General features: G+C 51.5%; 1 protein-coding gene across 1 annotated transcript in view; it reads left to right on the forward strand.

Moving 5' to 3' along the window:
* TFCP2L1 (transcription factor CP2 like 1) overlaps positions 1-18,754 on the forward strand; it is a 56,576-nt gene that overhangs the window by 16,673 nt on the left and 21,149 nt on the right. Inside the window, exons 3-7 of the mRNA XM_051838603.2 lie at positions 10,940-11,016; positions 11,558-11,663; positions 12,196-12,302; positions 13,986-14,138; positions 16,339-16,449. Coding sequence (XP_051694563.1) covers positions 10,940-11,016; positions 11,558-11,663; positions 12,196-12,302; positions 13,986-14,138; positions 16,339-16,449 — 554 coding nt within the window. The remainder of the gene's footprint in view (positions 1-10,939; positions 11,017-11,557; positions 11,664-12,195; positions 12,303-13,985; positions 14,139-16,338; positions 16,450-18,754) is intronic.

Here is an 18,754-nt window from a genome sequence, read left to right on the forward strand (position 1 = left end):
TTGGAGACCAGGCTGATCTCTTGACTTTCCTCCAACTTTTCCAGCTAATTCAGTATCCATTGGTGGATCTTGTCTGCATCAATTACTACTGTGTTGTTTGTCTAGGGGTCAGTTTCTATTAATTGTGCTGTTTCTGCATTTGTAACTAGAATGCTGTGATAGAAAGTGAGCTTTCACTGGGGATTTATTTTATTACTGTATCACCATAGGCTCGTGGGTATTTATTTTACTCTGTGGGTTAAAATTCAGTATTGTTTTTATTTATTCTGTTGCTCAGATTGTGCCCGCTATGGCCATGATGGGTCCCTGTGCTGTTTTAATGTGCCTTCTTTTTTTTTTTTTGATGAGTCCTTTCTCATTTTTTATTCTGTAAGATGCTTAAGGCTTTTCCTGTGTTTTCCTGGCCCCAGCCCTGTAAACAGTCCCTTCTCTAAGGAGTCTCTGGGGCATGATTTATTTATTTATTTGTACATACGTGTGCGTGTGCGTGTGCGTGCACACACACACACAGTGCACGTATTTACTGGGGATCTGTGGTGTGCCTGCCTAGTCCATCACATTCCCGAGTGGCCGCAGGAAGGTGAAGTGCCCTGCCCAAGGTCGCCCAGGTGGTCATCAGGACCAGGATGTGGACCTGGGGCTGGTGAGCCTTTTCCCCACCCCACACTGTCTTGTATGCAAGCTCTATGTTCCCACAGACCTTTGCATACCTTCGCGCAGATGCGAGTGGCAGGCCACATGTGCTGGGCACAGTGCGCAGTGTTGTCCGCCATCATTGCTGGGCTGTTGGCATCCAGCCCTCCTTTCTCTGGGGGCAGTGATGGCCACCATTATGTTTTATGTGGCATTAATTACCCCAGCCAGGAACTGCTGGGAGTAAACAACCTGTAAATCTTGGCTGGCCTGGGCAATTGCCTCTGTTCTTGGGAACACGGTGATCCGGGCAGGAGGCCCTGCGCTGGGTTCTGCCCCCTGGGCAGAGCCACTCTGGCTTGTCCACGCTGCTCTACGAGGGTGCCAGGTGGGCTGCGGCTGCGGGGAGGCCAGCTGGGGTGGGCGCAGTGGGGCCCTGGCTAAGGCAGCTGGGCGGCTGGTCCCTGGTGGTGTGCTTGCCTTTGGCGGGCCTTGTTGTGTATGGAGCTATTGTGGGCTCAGAGGCGTCTGTGTAGCACCTAGCACACTGAGAGGCTCAGCGTGGGGCTCAGCAGGAAGAGCCCATTCTCCCCGTTTGGACGTGGTGAGTGCGGCTGGAGGTTCGTCTTCTCATCTCATCCTCAGTTCTGCAGAGAACTTTCTGCAGGTGTTGAGAGTGAGGTGCAGTGGGACCTGGAATGGGGGAGGGTTTCAGCTCAGCCCCTGCGTGTCTTACCCAGGCACTGCTCCCTGCCCCCTCTTGTCCTGGGACCCACTGTAGGCTGCTGAGTCTGCCACTGCAGCGTGATCTTCCTGGGCCTTAGTGTTCTCATCTCAGAAATGGGCATGTTCACCAACCTGTGGGCTCTTCAGGTGGTGTCCTGGAGAGACTCTGGCTTGCAGACACCTCAGCCTGTCTGGTGAGGTCTCTGTGTGTTCTGTTAATAGGCTGTCTTCCCCAGTGCTCACCTGTCTGATCGGCTCTTGGGTGCCAGCCTGACACTGTCATTGTAGACACATCTTATGGGCTTGGGTTGGGTTGAGGCACTTTGTTCTCTTTGCTTTGTTTTGTTTGTTTCTTCAAAATCACAGGAAATATATTCCTAAGTTTCTTTATTCTTTTTAAATTTATTTTAAAATTTTAATTTTATTAATGTAAAGAGAGCAATTTTCAATTTCATGTCTTTAATAGGTATGGTTCTTTTTTAGTTTAGAGCCAATGCTGAAGATGTATATAATTTAAAAGAGAATGTGCCTTTCTACTCACTGCTAAATTCACATATATTAGCCTCACAAATATAGGGGTATGGGTATAACTTACTTTATGTTATTCAGCTACTTTTTGTTTCCTGTGTGTATGTATGGTGGATGGTCTTTCATGTCTACAGTATATGTAGGTCTGCCTAATTTTTTGTAATCTTAACTTTTTTCTTAAAAGATGTATTTTTATTTATTTGAAAGGATTACAGAGAGAGAGAGAGAGAGAGAGAGAGAGAGAGAGAGAGAAGAGAGGTCTTCCATCCTTCGGTTCACTCCTGCAACAGCCAGAGATGCACCGATCCAAAGCCAGGAGCCAGGAGCTTCCTCCGAGTCTCGCACATGTGTGTAGGGGCCCAAGAACTTTGGCCATTTTCCACTACTTTCCCAGGCCATAGCAGAGAGCTGGATGGGAAGTGGAGCAGCTGGGACTTGAACCAGCACCCATGTGGGATGCCGGGACTGCAGGTGGCAGCTTTACCTACTACGTCACAGTGCCAGCCCAGACCTCTGTAATCTAATTTTTAATTCAAAGAAACTTTAAATTTAAAACTGAAGGATTGGAAAGATTGCACTTTTGTATATTCTTTGCCTGATTTTTGGTGTTATGTCACATTTGCTTAGTCTCTATTTTATTCATGTGTAGTAGTATAGTAGAATATGTGAATGAAATACATATAACTGAGCCGGCGCCGTGGCTCAATAGGCTAATCCTCCACCTTGCGGCGCCGGCACACCGGGTTCTAGTCCCAGTCGGGGTGCCGGATTCTGTCCCGGTTGCCCCTCTTCCAGGCCAGCTCTCTGCTATGGCCAGGGAGTGCAGTGGAGGATGGCCCAGGTGCTTGGGCCCTGCACCCCATGGGAGACCAGGAAAAGCACCTGGCTCCTGGCTCCTGCCATCGGATCAGCGCGGTGCGCCGGCTGCAGCGGCGGCCATTGGAGGGTGAACCAACGGCAAAGGAAGACCTTTCTCTCTGTCTCTCTCTCTCACTGTCCACTCTGCCTGTCAAAAAAAAAAAAAAAAAAAAAAAAGAAATACATATAACTGTATCTATCTTTGTAGAGATCCTGCATCTGTAGTTATCTCTGCATCCATGCATACAGAAAGCTGTGGCTATGCAGATATAGATACCTCTATTGTGTACATTTTTTCCTTCTTGATTCATTTAGAGTTGTAGGCAGCCTGGTCTTTTATTCCTAAACATTTGTGTGCATTTCCTGTGCACAAGGACTTTTTTTAATGTAACCATAATTCCATTACCAAATTTGGGGAATTTAGCATCACTGTGATATGATTACGTGTCATAGGGCCATGGGGCAGTTCTGAGAATGTCTTGGTGGCAGATCTGATTCCAGATCCTGCAAGGTAGGGGTCTTTCCCAACACTGACATTTCTCAAGAGACCAAGCCCCGTGATTGTTTCCCGGAGTGGGTTTGCTGATGTGTCCTCGAGATTAGAGTCAGCTGTGCCCTTTGGGCAGGAATAGGAAGGAAGTGACACGGGGTCCTTCTCCATGCCCCACATCAGGAGGCACAAGATGCCGACTTGGACCCTTGGTAGAGGTGTGTGCCTTGTCTGCTCTGACTGTGTGGTATTCTGCAGTTGTGTGGTAGTGTGACTGTGACCATGTGGTTTATTTCCAGTGTTTAGCCATCACACCACTGCTGCAATGAAGAGCCCTGTGCAAATATTTTTAGGCATGCATGCTGGTGATACTGCAGATGAGGGTCCAGGGATAGCTGACTCGTAGTCTGTGTGCATTTTTAATATTGGTTGATTCTGTCCAAATGCCCACTAGGCTGTGACCTGTGACCTCCTATCTCCAGCAGGTGAAGGGGAGGGCCCGTTCATAGGGATGTTAGCAGTCTGTTAACACTTTGCTAGCCTAGTGAGTGATCAGGCATTTTGCTATTTTTGTTTGGCATCATTGAGGTTGAACATCTTTTCACCCTCTTCTTGGCTGGGCTGACTACTTCCAGCTCTCTTATTTGCTTTAGGGATTTTTTTTTTTAAATGACTTATTTATTTGAAAAGCAGAGAGAAAGAGAGAGAGATTGAGGGAGAGAGATCAATCTTCTGTCTGCTGATTCACTCCTCAAATGGCCACAACAGCCAGGTCTGGGCCAGGCCAAAACCAGGATTCAGGAACTCCATCTGGGTCTCAGATGCATTAGTAGGAAGTGGAGTAGATGAGACTTGAGCCAGGTTCCCTGATGTGGGATGCCTGTGTCACAAGCAGCGCCACAATGCAGGCCCCTGCTGTAGGGAATTTCATAGCAGATTCTGCCACTGTTAGTTACAAGTCTGTCACGGACCAGTGTTCTCCAAGGGGCTGAGGCTGGCGGAGCCTGGTTGGAGGAACCGGGATTACCTGCTCCAGAGAGTTTGCAGCTTGGAAGAGGAGTTACAGCTTGACCTCAGGCCGGAGGCCTCGCGGGGACAGGCCAAGCTGCAGAATGCGGAGGAAAGAAAAAGCAGCAGAAGAAAAATTATGAAAACTCGAGATTCATTTGTTTATTTGAAAGGCAGAGTGTTAAAGGAGAGACACAGAGACAGAGGTGGTCCATCTGCTGGTTCACTCCCCAAATAGCCTTAACAGCTGCGGCTGGGCCGGGTGGAAGTCGGGAGTTCTAGCTGGTCTCCCATGTGGGTGGCAGGGACTCAGGTACTTGATCCATCACCTGTTCTAAAGCTTCATTGACACACAGCTGGTTCGTTCCTTATGTCTGTGGCTCTTTGTTCACCCCATGGCAAGGAGTTGCAACAAAGGGTTATGTTTCCCAAAGCTGAGGATACATTCTATCTAGTGCTTTCAGGGAAAAGTGCTGAGTCTGGGCGAAAAGATGCTTGCATGTTGCATGGGGAAAGAGGAAGCAAAGCTTTGTTGAGTGCCTGCCTGGGACCAGGCCCACGACTGAGTGCTGGACTGTGTTTCTTAGTCTCCTACCACACCCTGCCCACTGCTCCCTTGTGGGGGAGCTGGTGGGTGAGCCAGGGATGCAGCCAGGCACAGCCCTGAGGTTGGGCACAGCATGTTTTCCCGCCCACTCGTGCAGTTCCGATCCTCCGATCGATCCCTTCGTGCAAGGTCCAGCCATCTCTGTGCAGAGCAGAGTCCAGCTGAGGAGATTCCACCCCTCCCCAGGGCTGCCTGGACCCCCCAACCCCGGGGCCGGAGCTGGGGAATGAAAGCAGGATGGAGTCACTGGGGCTCAGCTGAACTGCAGGGTGGGGTGGTGGGTGGAGCCTTGACTGCCCCTCCCCAGCTCCTCCCCAGCTCCTCCCCAGCTCATGCCACTCCCAGGTCACCTTGGCTCCTGGAGCCGTATGGCAGCCACCTGCCAAGGGCTAGTTTACATCACAAAGTGACCTGGGGCTCCCTCCCTGCCAGCTTTAAAAGGCCTTTGCAGCCTTTACAGCAGAGGGCTAGGTTCCAAATTGCCCGGAAGCCTCTTTGGGCCCTGCACGCCCAGTCTGGTTCCTGTCTAGTGGAGGGTGGGAGCTTTCCTGGGCTGGCGGAAGACTTCCTGTGTACCACACTCTCTGCCCGGGGTGCACCTGCAGCCCTCCCACCAGCCCTGTGCCTGAGTGTCAGCACAGTGCATGTCAGCACAGCGCATGTCTGGAGCTGCAGACTCTGAGACTCCCAAAGGAGCCTAGATATCAAACCTGGGTGCTTAACCCAGTTGATATAATGTCTGCAATTACAATTACCGAGTTGATATAATGTCTACAATTATCATTATGACCTTCATCTCAAGGTGCAAGATGCACTTTAAAGTCAAAGACGAAGTGGCTTGATCAGGTTAGAGTGGGCTCATCATGGTGCAGTGGGCGTCTGATGTTGCCAAGTTGTGGGGTGTTGTGGGAGGTGAGTGAGGTTGCTGGTGTTAACCCCTGCGCTCACAGTGGAGTGAGCACAGGCGTGTGTGTGTGTGTGTGTGTGTGTGTGTATGTGTGTGTGAGTGAATGTGACAGAGAGACACAGAGACAGAGATTTCAGCATTGGTTTTAGTTTCTGATCTAAGAGAGCAGGTGTCCACATGCTCACTTTGGTTCCCAGCCTTGCTGGATTTGCTTCTGGCTCTAAATCTTTCTTACTCTGTTGCCTTTTTCTCCTACTGCAGAAGCATGTTCTCCTTCTGAAGCACATTCTTGGATTTTTTATGACCTGCTTATTGAACCATAAAAATGAGCAGTATTGTTTTGCATGTCTTCAAACAGTATACAGTGTACTTTTTTGTTTAATGCTATGGCTTTGGAATTTTCTTACTTGTAGGATTTTATTCTTTGTGTATATATTATATACACCACTTCATTGTTACTTTTGTTTGCTGGAAGTATCTTTTCTCAGTCTGGAGTTTTTCCTAACCTTGGATGTCTTTTATTCCAGAAGACAAATATTTTAACATGATTTTTCCTAAATGAATTGTGCATTTCTGTGTGTCTCATATTTTCTTTAAAAATGTTATAGTTTTGCTTTATTCATTTAGAATTTATTATGTATAGGGTTGAGGTAAGGTTTAATTTCTCTTTTCTATTTTGTTAATTTTTACATACCAGCTTTTTTAAAAAGGATTCATTCATTTATTTGAAAGGCAGGGAGAGAGAGAGAGAGATCCTCCATCTGCTGGTTCACTCCCCAAATGGCCACAAAGACCAGGGCTGGGCCAGGCCAAAACCAGGAGCCAGAAGCATCTTCTGAGTCTCCCAGGTGGTGGCAGGGATCCAAGCACTTGGGTCATCCTCTGCTGCTTTCCCAGGCATATTAGCAGGGAACTGGATTGGAAGTGGAGTCTATATGGGATACTGGTGTCACAGGCAGAGGTTTAACCTGCTGTGCCACAACCCCGGGCCCTAGGACTTGTTTTGCCATATGGATAACCAGTTATCCCACACTACTGAACATGTTTTTTTCTCACAGTCATATGTCATGTTTCCAAATGTATGAGTCTGGTTCACACTTCTTTTTTTTTTTTTTTTTTTTTTTCTTGAAGATTCTTTTATTCATTTGAAAGGCAGAGTTACAGAGAGAAAGGGAGAGAGAGATCTTCCATCTGCTGGTTCACCCCCTAGATGGGCGCAGTGGTCAGGCCAAACTAGGAGCTTCCTCCAAGGTCTCCCAGGTGCATTAGCAGGGAGATGGATAGGAAGTGGAGCAGCTGGGACTCAAACCAATAGCCTAACCTGCTGTGCCACAAGTCTGGTCTAAGAGCAGCTTTTGCTGCCATTTTCTTCCTTCCTTCCTTCCTTCCTTCCTTCCTTCCTTCCTTCCTTCCTTCCTTTCTACAGTGAGAGAGAGAGACAGAGAGCGAAGGCAGGACCCAGGTGCTTATCCTGGTCTCCCATGGGGTACAGGGCCCAAGCACTTGGGCCATCCTCCACTGCACTCCTGGGCCACAGCAGAGAGCTGGCCTGGAAGAGGGGCAACCGGGACAGAATCCGGCACCCTGACTGGGACTAGAACCTGGTGTGCTGGTGCCGCAGGTGGAGGATTAGCCTATTGAGCCACGGCGCCGGCCGCTGTCATTTTCTTTAGTGACTTTATTTTTTGTGCCTTCCAGACCGTTGTCTGAAATGTAGGCAACAAAGAAACCAAATCTTAACTTGGAAGGGTGCTGGGCCCCATGGGTCAGTGTGCCAACGGAAGCAGGAGAGCCAGGTGCAGGGGCAGGGGTCCTGTGCCCAGCACACTACCAGGTGGGATGTAGCAAAGAGTGTGGTAGGTTCTAGAAACAGACTTACATTCTCTGCAGCTGCTTGAGTGTCACCTGTCACCTGGTTGGGCCACCTAACTGGGCCTTTTGCTTCCTCCTGCCCCGGGGCAGGTGACTCCTGAGAGTCAGGTCAGTTCCTATCTAGTAGAGTTTGCCTCTTGCAAGCACGCAGGGGAAGGTGCGGGGGTTCTTGTGGTCCAGTGTGCTGGTGGAGGGGTGGCCTGCATCAGCATGTAGCTGTGGTGAAGCGCAGTGGGGCCCCTGGTGTGTGAGTTGGGTGGGGGTGGGGAGGCCTGGGAAGTGCTCTGTTGAGGGAGGAGGCTGGCGGGCCGATGGTCCTGGGCCCAGGAGAAGCCCCATGAGGGGCCTGAAGGTCTGGCCTCCCAGCAGCTGCCCTGAGAACGCGCCCTGTGCGTGGCAGTCGATGGCTTGCGGTTTACCGAGTCCTGGTTGTCGAGCGTGGCTCCGTGGTGATTGGCGCCCAGAACCTCACTAAACTCATATACTGACCACTTGGGCCTCTGGTCAGCACCATCTACATTCCTCTTCAAGACACTGGAAGAACCAGTTGGGGTGCAAGAGGCCCTGGAGCCTGGGAGTGTGTCTTAAAGTCCGGCTTTGTCAGAAAGTCAAATGTGTCCATGAGTTCCATCGGGACAGGCCAGTGGGCCAGACGGGAGTCTGGGTTTGCTCCTCTTCCTTGTGATGGACGAGGCTCCCAGCACAGCCCCCTGAGCAGTCTTGTGCTGGAGGACCTCTGGGTCTGTCCGTGTTCCCCAACATCCTGCCCCGGGCGCCCCCTCCAGGAGCCATGCTGAGCTAGCTCTGGGACGCATGCACTGTTGTCACCGAGTGTCCCTAGGGTTGTGGTGCTGCTCAGCAGGTGTCTGGAATGAACGAGATTTAATTTTGTACTTTTTTTGTCCATTGAACTATTCAAGCAGGGGGAGTGGCACTCACTTCCTGTGGCTACAATGTGTTGACTTCAAACTCCAGAGGACAAGTCCCATGGTCCTGGAGCCAGACATCAGAAATCCAATGGGGGGCATGCTCCTAGGGGGTTTTGGTGTTTTCTCAAAAAACTACATAATGGCTAGCATGAGCTAGCTGTTCCTAGTTTGTTGTTTGTATGGCATTTTATGTTTATGCATGTACATAAAGTTTTTGTAGTTGAACACCTACCACCTCCCCCAATTGATTTGAGATTCAGAAGATTCTTCCTGATTGAGTGATAAGTCCTTGAAGTTCAAGTAAAACTTTGAAGGATTGGCTCTTTGAAAAACCGACCAATAAAAACTGTATATATTCTGTTGATATTGTGGACTCTAGGTACATTGTGGAATGGCTAAATTGAGCTGGTTAGCATACGCTGTACCTCACATGCATACTGTTTTTGGTGATGAGAAAACATCTATTCCCTTAGTGTAATTTCAAGAACACACTGTTAATAACAACAGTGCGTTATTATTAACCAGTGCTCATGTTGTAAAATAGTCTCTTGAACTTATTCTTCCTAATCAGCATCTCCCTCTTCTCCCTCCCTCACCACTAAGAAATTGGCTTTAAAAATACATATATATAAAGATTTTTTTAAAAAATTTGCTTTTGAAAAATCAGAGTGACAGAGAGACAGGGAGAAACAGAGAAGAGATTCACTCCCTAAATGGCTGCAATGCCTGGGGCTGGGCCAGGCAGAAGCCCGGGGCCAGGAACTCCATTCTGTTTCCCAAGTAGGTGGCAAGGGCACAAGCACCTGGCCATTTTCAGCTGCTTTCCCAGGTGCATTGGCAGGGAGTTGGATCAGAAGTGGAGCAGCTGGAACTTGAACTGGCATCCATATGGGATGCTGGCGCCACAGGCAGAGGCTTCACCTGCTATGCCACAGTGCTGGTCCAGTAACTTGCTTTGAAATTTGCTGTGAGGTGAGGATGTGCACACTGAAAAATTAGTTAATCTCCACATGTGATAAAATTTCACCAGCCTACACACACACACACACACACACACACAAACACATACACATACACTTGGGCTGTGTAGGGGGAGAGAGAACAGCCCAACAACCCCCAGGGAAATCTGAGCAAGGTCTGTGGTTTTATGAGCTGCTTTGTGCCAGGGTTGGTCTCCTGGTTCTGATGTCACCAGTGGGGGAATGCCAGAAAAAGGGGGCTCAGGAACTTTCTGTACGATTTTTGAAACTTTCTGTGAATCTGTAAAATATTTGAAAAGCTAATCTTACTCACAGATACCTAATGTTCAGTAATTCTCTTATTGTAAAATATCCTTTACCGATTTGCAACATATGCCAGGGTGTTTTAGAATTGTAGTTTAACATTGACTTGGGAAAAGTTGACATAATTTGTATTTATTTGCACACTCTTCGTGTCTTATGACATGGTGCCTCCTGTTTATTCAAGCTGTATTTTACAGTTTTCTTCGGGTTATTCATAGATACTTTTAAAGGTTTTTATTTTTCATATTATGCGTGGGTTTTTTTTCCATTTATATTCTTTTTTTGTTTTGTTTTTGTTTTTGACAGGCAGAGTGGACAGTGAGAGAGAGAGACAGAGAGAAAGGTCTACCTTTTGCCGTTGGTTCACCCTCCAATGGCCGCTGCGGCTGGCGCACCGCGCTGATCCGAAGGCAGGAGCCAGGTGCTTCTCCTGGTCTCCCATGGGGTGCAGGGCCCAAGCACTTGGGCCATCCTCCACTGCACTCCTGGGCCACAGCAGAGAGCTGGCCTGGAAGAGGGGCAACCAGGACAGAATCCGGCGCCCCAACCGGGACTAGAACCTGGTGTGCCGGTGCCGCAAGGTGGAGGATTAGCCTGTTGAGCCGCGGCGCCAGCTCCATTTATATTCTTTAACCAGTTTGCACTGGTTATATCTCACTGAACAAAAATCCCCACACCCTTTCAAATACATGACATTCTTTTAACTGGTGAAATGCTTTCGTTCTGCCATTAGAGACAATGTTTAACAGCCTCTCCATTCCTTCCAACTTGCTCTCAGGAAGGGTATGGTCAGTGTTTTACTCCAAGCAGGGGTGAGGGGCAGCGGTAAAGATATGTGAAGCCGTGTTCTGTCACTTTAGGGCTTTTTTTTTTTTTTTTTTTGGGATTCTGTCCCAGGGAAGATTGCATGGTACATGGCCTGAGCTGGGGCTGGATGGACTTGGGGACCAGTCCACAGACGTGAACTTTCTTCTCTGCTTTGCTACTCTGGGTCTTGGGGCCTGGGCAGGCACAGGGGCTGTTGAGAAGGCTGCTAATCTGATGGAGTCCCTCGTCTGCAAATAGTCAAATAGAGAGTGTATCCTTCACCTCCTCCAGGTCAATCTTATGAAATTCGACTGCTGGAGAATCGGAAGCTGGGAGATTTTCAAGATCTGAACACAAAATACGTCAAGGTGAGCCTCAAGGGCTGCTCCAGCACCCTCAGTGTGTGTGGGTGGGTGATGCTGGTTGGGGCTGAGTGTCTGGGGTTGGGGCAGGAGGGCTGGGGGCCTCAGGAGTGGCTGAGGGGTGGGGGAGGTGGAGGGAGAGGCAACATCCATCAGCTCAGCCTGGTCTGTGAGCTGCGGCTCTGTCCCCGGCACTGGAGCACATTGCGGGGCGGGGCTTGGGCAGCCCGGCCACGCACACAGCCCGTGGCTCAGGCTGGTGGGCTCCCAGGCAGACTCTCCTCCCTGAACTTCTCTGTGCCTTGGGTCACTCCCCCGACTGGCGCAAAGGGTTTATATGGAGGTCAGAAGTGCAGGTAGGGCCCTTAGCAGCCCTGGAAGACCCGGCGGTGGCTGTGACTGCTTCCTCTCGCGTGTATTCTCGGGATCCTGAGGAGGGGCCCTGCAGGTGGGGGGAGGTTTGCCTAGGCACAGGAGGGGTGGCAGCTTCCTCCTGAGCTGCCCTCGGCCCCCCACCCAACTGTGCCCCACCGGCCTCCCTCCCCAGAGCATCATCCGCGTAGTTTTCCACGACCGCCGGCTGCAGTACACAGAGCACCAGCAGCTGGAGGGCTGGCGCTGGAGCCGGCCGGGAGACCGCATCCTGGACATTGGTGAGTCTCCCTGGGCTGGGCCCCTCTGCTTTCAGAGCCCTCCTGCCCTGCGGACGCCTTGGGCACTCACGGAGGTGACCCCAGGCTCCTCCTGGCCCTGATGAGGGATGTGGCCTTTTTCAGAAGTGAAAGTCTTGTACAATGCAAAGGCCTGCCTTCAGGGAGCTCTGATAAGGCTCAAATTGGAAAAGATTTTGACACTTGAAGAAGGGAAGGGGGGCCACCATGACAGGTACCACTGGGGGCCCTGGGGCTGCCCCCAGCCTTTGGGGAGTCAGGGAGTAGAGTGTGTACCCACAGCCCCAGGGACCACCTGCAGGCAGACTTCCTGCAGCCAAACAAAGTGGGACGGAAGACCAGGAGGCTCAGGGCGACTGCTGTCAGGCTTTCTGACACATGGGTTGTGCAGAACTTCGTGTTCCCGCTTGTGGCGTTTCAAGTCGTGGTGACGGCTCGTGGCCCTGCAGCGAGGGGCCTTCCCTGCGTGCGGGCAGAGGCTGACACTTGCGCTTTTGTGTGTGTGTGTGCGCAGATATCCCACTGTCTGTTGGTATCTTGGACCCCAGGGCCAGCCCAACCCAGCTGAACGCAGTCGAGTTTTTGTGGGACCCTGCAAAGAGGGCTTCAGCGTTCATTCAGGTGAGCAGGAGGGGTCGGGCTCTGTCCTCCCTTTGGGTCCAGCTTGTGGTTTCTCCAAAGCTACCCACTGGAGGGCCTGGCTGGGCCCCTGTTCTGGAGAGGGAGAATCCAGTAGCCTCGCTCCAGGTCACAGAGCTCGTGGGTTATGAGGGCTGGGGAAAAGGTTTGGAGTGTCATTTAAGATGAAAACAACAACAACAACAACAAAAACCAGTGTTTCCCAGCATCAATAAGTTAAAAGCAAACATGTTTTCTATTATAATTTCTATTGTTGAATGACTTATTTCATTATCCAGCACCTGCTCTTACATACCTCAGTAAGGTGGAAGTGGGCAAGGGCATGGCCTTGGCCTTGTGAAGGCCAGGGCCTTGTCTAGTCTCTCACTTGCTGTGGGTCCTTGAGCAGTTTCTTTCTCCTCTGGAACCCTTAGCTTCCCCACCTTACAAGTCTGACTACCAGTGGAAAGCCATTAGCATAGTGCCCAATCCACAGTCACTATTCAGTGAAATTTTTTTAACATTAATTTTATTTGAAAATTATTACAATGTTATTGTATTCTTACAATAACAAAATATATTATAATAGTATTATTGTATATAACAATAAATACACAGAGGCCTTAGAAGTTTGTGGGAAACTGGGAATTAAAGTATAATATACATTTTCTATTAGCATTTAAAAAATTACTTATTTATTTGAAAGGGTTACAGAAAGAGAGGGAGAGAGGGAGAGAGAGAGAAAGAGAGAGATCTCCCATCTGTTGGTTCACTCCCCAGATGGCTTCCAGCAGCCAGGTCTGGGCCAGCCTTAAGCCAACAACCAGGAGCTTCTTCCGGGTCTTGCACGTGGGTGCAGGGGCCCAAAGACGTGGGACATCTTCTGCTGCTTTTCCCATGCCATTAGCAGGGAGCTGGATCAGAAATGGAGCAGCAGAGACTTGAACTGCTGCCCATAGGGGATGCCAGCATTCCGGGTGGTGGCTTCAACCTCTGTGCCACAGCGCCAGCCTCTCTATTAACTTTTAGAAGTCTTCGTGTGTATTAAAGGACTTCTGTGTAGCAAGTACAGGTTGTACATCCCGAATCTAAAAATCTCTTAGCTGAATACTTCTTCAAAAGCTGGAACTTCGAGCAAGATGAAGCTCAGAAAGTTTTGGATTTTGCAGCATTTGGGCTTTAGGATTTTTGGATTTTAAGGATGTTCAACTGGTGAAGCTTATACAGATACTCCCCAAAGTCCGAAATCTAAGATACTCTGGTCCCCAGCATTTTGGATAAGGGATGGTCAACCCAGACTTCCCAGAAATATAGAAACCATTCTAACCTTCTGGTTGTGCTTGACACCAGGATGCTAGAGAGTGCCTGGGGTGTGTTGTGGTCCCTGCTCTGAAGTCTGTAGGATTTTCCAGGGGAGAGGTTTCTGGGTGAGGAGGCACTGTGGGGAGCCAGTCAGCCTGGCCTCCATGTACAGGAACGGAGGTGGGAGGTGTGTCTTTTGTGTGCAGGGGAACTGGGAGCCGTTGTGCTGATGGAGTGCGTGAGGTGTTGGGAAATCAAGGGAGTCAGGGGCAGATCTGCAATGCTGAGGCAGAAAAGGAGTCCCCCATGTGGAGCGAAGCCCTTGGGAGCCCCGCCCCACCTTGTACCGCTCACTTTGCTGCCTACTCTACCTCCACCTCCCAGGTGCACTGTATCAGCACGGAGTTCACCCCGCGGAAGCACGGGGGTGAGAAGGGTGTGCCTTTCCGGGTGCAGATTGACACGTTTAAGCAGAATGAGAATGGGGAGTACACGGAGCACTTGCACTCAGCCAGCTGCCAGATCAAGGTGTTCAAGGTAGGAGGGCCTGAGGTGGTCCCAGGAGGCTGACCCTGGCACTTCCTCCCAGAGTCCCAGCCAGGGCTGCACATGGGGGCACAAGGGGCTGCCCTTGTCCCTGTCTCACCTGTGGCATCTGCTCAGCTTTTGTCAGAAGTGTCGAGACCCCTGAATGTCAGGCCAGGATGGTTGGACTAGTCATCTTCAGATGTTTTATTTTTCTGTGCACTTGGTGGTTGCTCACAGGTGCTCACACCTGCATCCCCTTAAGCTTGCCTGGAGGCCAGGAGCCTCTCCTGTTTCCCTCTGCAGTGGCTGCCTCTTGGAGAAAGGCACTTTTTTTTTGGGGGGGGGGGTACCTGCACATTCCTTTCTCTCCTTGCTCCCTGCAGTCGTCTGTCACTGGCTTTCATCTCATCAGTCTGGACTGATTGTTTCCTGAAGATGGTGGTCAGCTCTCTGACTTGCTTCCCCTCATGGTTTCAGGGAAATGCAGGGCTGGAGCAGAGCTACTGTCATTCCCCAGCCAGGAGGGCAGCCTGAGCAGACCCACAGTCTCGTCCCCTGCAGGCCTGACCAGCCCCATCACCTTGGGCGGCTCCAGCAGCTGTCTGAGGACAGGGAGCAGGGCCTCCCCTGCCCCCACCCCCACCCCTCGGCAGGAATTGAACTGATCAGCAGCTCTGGTGCCTGTCCTGGCATCCCCTTCATACACATTCAGATGAACTTGGAACCTGCCAGCAAAGTCCCATCTGCTGGGGCTGGAGTCGCTTCAGACAGGGGGCTCATTAATGAGAAAGCTGGGTCAGTGTTGATCTTCCTTAGCGCAGGTGGGAGACCAGTGAATGCCCACAGGTAGGGCTGTAAGCCCGGTGGCTGAGTGGCTGATCACTGTGGTATCCCATAGACAGGTGGCCTCTGAAGACAGGACTGTGCCACTGCCCTGTCTGTAGCATCTTCTGCAGAGCTTGGTGCCCAGGGAGCACTTGCCAGGGATTTTGATGAATGTGCCCGTCAGAGCAGGTGTGGGAGTGGCAGAGTCTGCTCAGGAGACCACATCTCCCGTCTCCCATTTCATCCACGGTGATAGCATGAGGCCTGTGGGCAAAGGAGTTGCAGCCCTGGCCAGGATCTCTCTGGATGGCACCACCCTGCTCTGTGATGCTGGCTCAGTGGGAGGGAGAAGGGGTGGCACAAGCTAGTACCTGTCACTGATCCTTCAGAAACCCGCTTAGGGATCATGAAGTCTTCCAGGAAGTCGACCCCTCCACCGTATTTTTGTCTGTTGCTGCTGCAGCAAATCTGCAGTCAGTGGCGTAAAACCCTGTGCATTCCTTTCCTCCCAGTCACTGCGCTAAAGATCCCAGCAGATCTGTATCTCTTCCCAGAGCTCGAGGGAAGAGTCTGGTTCCCTGTTTTCTGGCTCCTTCAGGCCACTGCATTCCTTGGCTTGGGGTCCCTTCACTCCATCCTCACAGCCTGCAAAAGTAGGCATCACCCTGACCGGCTCTTCCTTCCTCTCCTGTGATCCCATGGGGCCCACATGGCCCCATGGGGCTGCTCCCCCGGCTCTGTTTTCTGCATCTCCAGGGCCTGCCAGGCTTCACAGCCTCACCCCAGCAGTGCCCTGGGGAAAGGCCTTAGCATCTCCTGCAGAGACAGAACTGGCTCCCTGAGAGGCCACCTGCCTCCACTCACAGAAGGGATGATCGAGGTGTGCTGAAGCCAGGCTGGGCAGAGCCCACCTGTCCGTCAGCCCTGCCACCCCAGGGCTGGGAATCCTGGCTGGTTAGAGTCCTTGAAGTTGGGAAGACAAGGCTTGAGAATATGGCCAACACATCACAGCCTGTGGGGGTAAACCAGACTCCTCCCAGCAGCTGCTGTGGACCCCCACCCCTCCACCCCAACCCCATCACTCCCCGTCGGGCACCCCAGCAATTCCTTGTGATTCTCTGTGGTTCTGGCGTTGGCCCTGGTCTTTTCCAAGCTTCTCCCAGGGAGCAGCCTGGTGGTGGTGGTGAGGGGTCCATAGCAGACTGAGTCTCCCAGGGTGGGGCAGAGAGTCAGGCAGGAGGGCAGGCCCTGTGTTGAGGGTGGGAGGTGAGAGGCTGCCTACCCTTCTGGGCCTTGGCATGGGGTGGGATTATGCAGGCCCAGGGTCATCTTCCAGGAGCCACCTTGGCCTTCTGTGTGCTAATGGGTCTTTCTGTGCTTGCAGCCAAAGGGAGCTGACCGCAAGCAGAAGACTGACCGGGAGAAGATGGAGAAGAGGACTGCCCAAGAGAAGGAGAAGTACCAGCCATCCTACGAGACCACTATCCTCACAGAGGTGCGCCGACGCGCCAGGCAGAGCCCCGGAGCCTTGTGCCGGGAGCAAGTCTTTCAGCTTAGATCCCTGGGAAACTCCATTCAGTCATGGTGTGTTGCCTGCTATGGCCTGGTGCCAGGGGAGGTGTCTCAGAGCTCTCTGCTGCATTGGAGTGAATGCATTTGCACTTTCCAAAGTTAGGCCATTTGTGTTTGTATGGTCACAGGTTCAAAATTGAACAGGTACAGGCAGCCTGTGACCAAAAGTCTCCCCCAAGTTGTCCGGCTCTGGGCAACCTGTGTCTGGTCTGATGCTGTCTGCACGTGCAGCCAGTTCATGCGTGTGTTTGCTGCATGCCTGCCTTTCTGTGTAACAGTCTGCACAGACACACGGCTCTGCACCTGCTCTTGTCAGCTGCTGGCTCGTCTGGAGCCTGTTCACCACCCCTGCATAAAACGCTTTCCAGCGCCTCCCTCGGCTGTGCAGCGTTCATGTCAGATGGCCCCTTAGTGGGCATGGGGTTGTTGGCAGGCTCTGCTGTTTCAGGCTGTGGTGCCAGGAGCAGCTCTGCATGAGGAGGGCCTCACGTCGGGGGGCTGCCTGGTGTGTAATGGGTGAGTCAGAGGCTGTAGGCACCGGCGTTTCCTTTTTTTTTTTTTTTTTAAGATTTATTTTTATTTATTTGAAAGAGTTAGAGAAAAAGAGAGAGAGAGAGAGAGAGACAGAGAGTGGTCTTTTATCTGCTGGTTCACTCCTCAATTGGCTGTAAAGGCTGGAGCTGAGTCCATCCGAAGCCAGGAGCCAGGAGCTTCCTCTGGGTTCCCCATGTGGGTGCAGGGGTCCAAGGACTTGGACCATCAACTGCTGCTTTCCCAGGCTCATTTGTTTGGAGCTGGATTGCAAGTGGAGCAGCCAGTATTTGAACCGGCCCCCATACGGGATGCTGGTGCTGCAGGCCAGGGCTTTAACCCACTGTGCCACAGCGCCGGCCCCGCCGGCTGTTTTTTTGATGCAATAGATGTCAGAATGCATTTCTTTTTCACCCTGACACCTGTGCTGGCCTGCTGCAGCAGCATAACGCCCAGGGTGCTTCTGAGGTCCTGAATGTCATAGGCTCCTCTGCTTCCTGTTGTGGGTCAGAGCCAGCATCTCCTCTTCTACTGGGCTCTTTTTTTTTTTTACTTATTTATCTTATTTGACAGGCTAAGAGCGAGAGAAGGAGAAACAGAGACAGAGACAGAGACATGCATGCAGACAGCCTGGGAGCCAGGCTGGGAGCCAGGAACTCAATCCAGGTCTCCCACATGAGTGGCAGGAACCCTGTCACCTGGACCATCACCTGCTGCCTCCCAGGCTGTGCATGGGCAGGAGGCCAGAGCTGGAAGTGGAGCTGGGCCTCTAACTCAGACTCTGTGATATGGGATGTGGGCATCCCACTCTAGCACCTTCATTGCTAGGCCAGATCCTGCTCTGGGTTCAGATTTTTTTGGAACAACTCTTACTCACTTTGTTTTGCAATTGGAACATCCAATTGGTGTTGGCCATGGTGGGGTTAAGGCTGTGTTAGGTGAGCATGAAAGAGAAGGGTGGCCTGATCCTGTCCTGGCTAAGAGCAGCAACGTGGATGCGTGTGCACCTGTGTGTGTGTGTGCGCACATGTGTAAATAGCCACACGCAGGGGAGTCTTTGCAGTAAAATGGTAGAAGAGCTCACGTTGTGACTCACACATGTGTGTCCTGGAACTTCACCTGGCTGAGGGTAGTGGTGGCTGAGGACCTCAGTGGGGAACAGCCCCGCCCTGCCCTTGTCTGGCTGGAGAGCAGCAGATGCAAGGACCACATTGTAAGGACTGGAACTCAGACCAGTTTCTTTCCATGCCTGTTCCATGCCTGTGCTGGCAGTGCAACCTGGGGTGTGTCACACACTGCCCTGCCCACCCTGGCGACACCACTCTCTCCCTTGATCTCTCTGCTCCTCCCCTGACTTCTGTAAGGGAGGAGAAGTACCAGTGAGCTCCCTCCACACAGTACAGGGTGTGTGTGTGTGTGTGTGTGTGTGTGTGTGTTTGTGTGTGTGTTGCATAGCCCAGTGGGGCCCCTCCTTGTAGCAGCTCCTCCACTGTCGTCCTTGGGCTGCAGGGCTTAGGGCCAGCAAATTCCAGCCCATGCTCACAATGGGGTCCTGTGAGTGACAGTAAACCTGCAGGAATGCTTCCAGTGGGTCCTCTCCCAAGGGCGTCATTGCAAGGCAGTGAAGAGATGAAGGCCCTGTCTGGCCACCTTCCTTCAGCAGGCAAAATCTGTCTGCCTTTGCTTGCTTTGGGAGA

Source organism: Oryctolagus cuniculus, chromosome 3 (assembly GCF_964237555.1).
Source record: "Oryctolagus cuniculus chromosome 3, mOryCun1.1, whole genome shotgun sequence".
NCBI lineage: Eukaryota > Metazoa > Chordata > Mammalia > Lagomorpha > Leporidae > Oryctolagus > Oryctolagus cuniculus.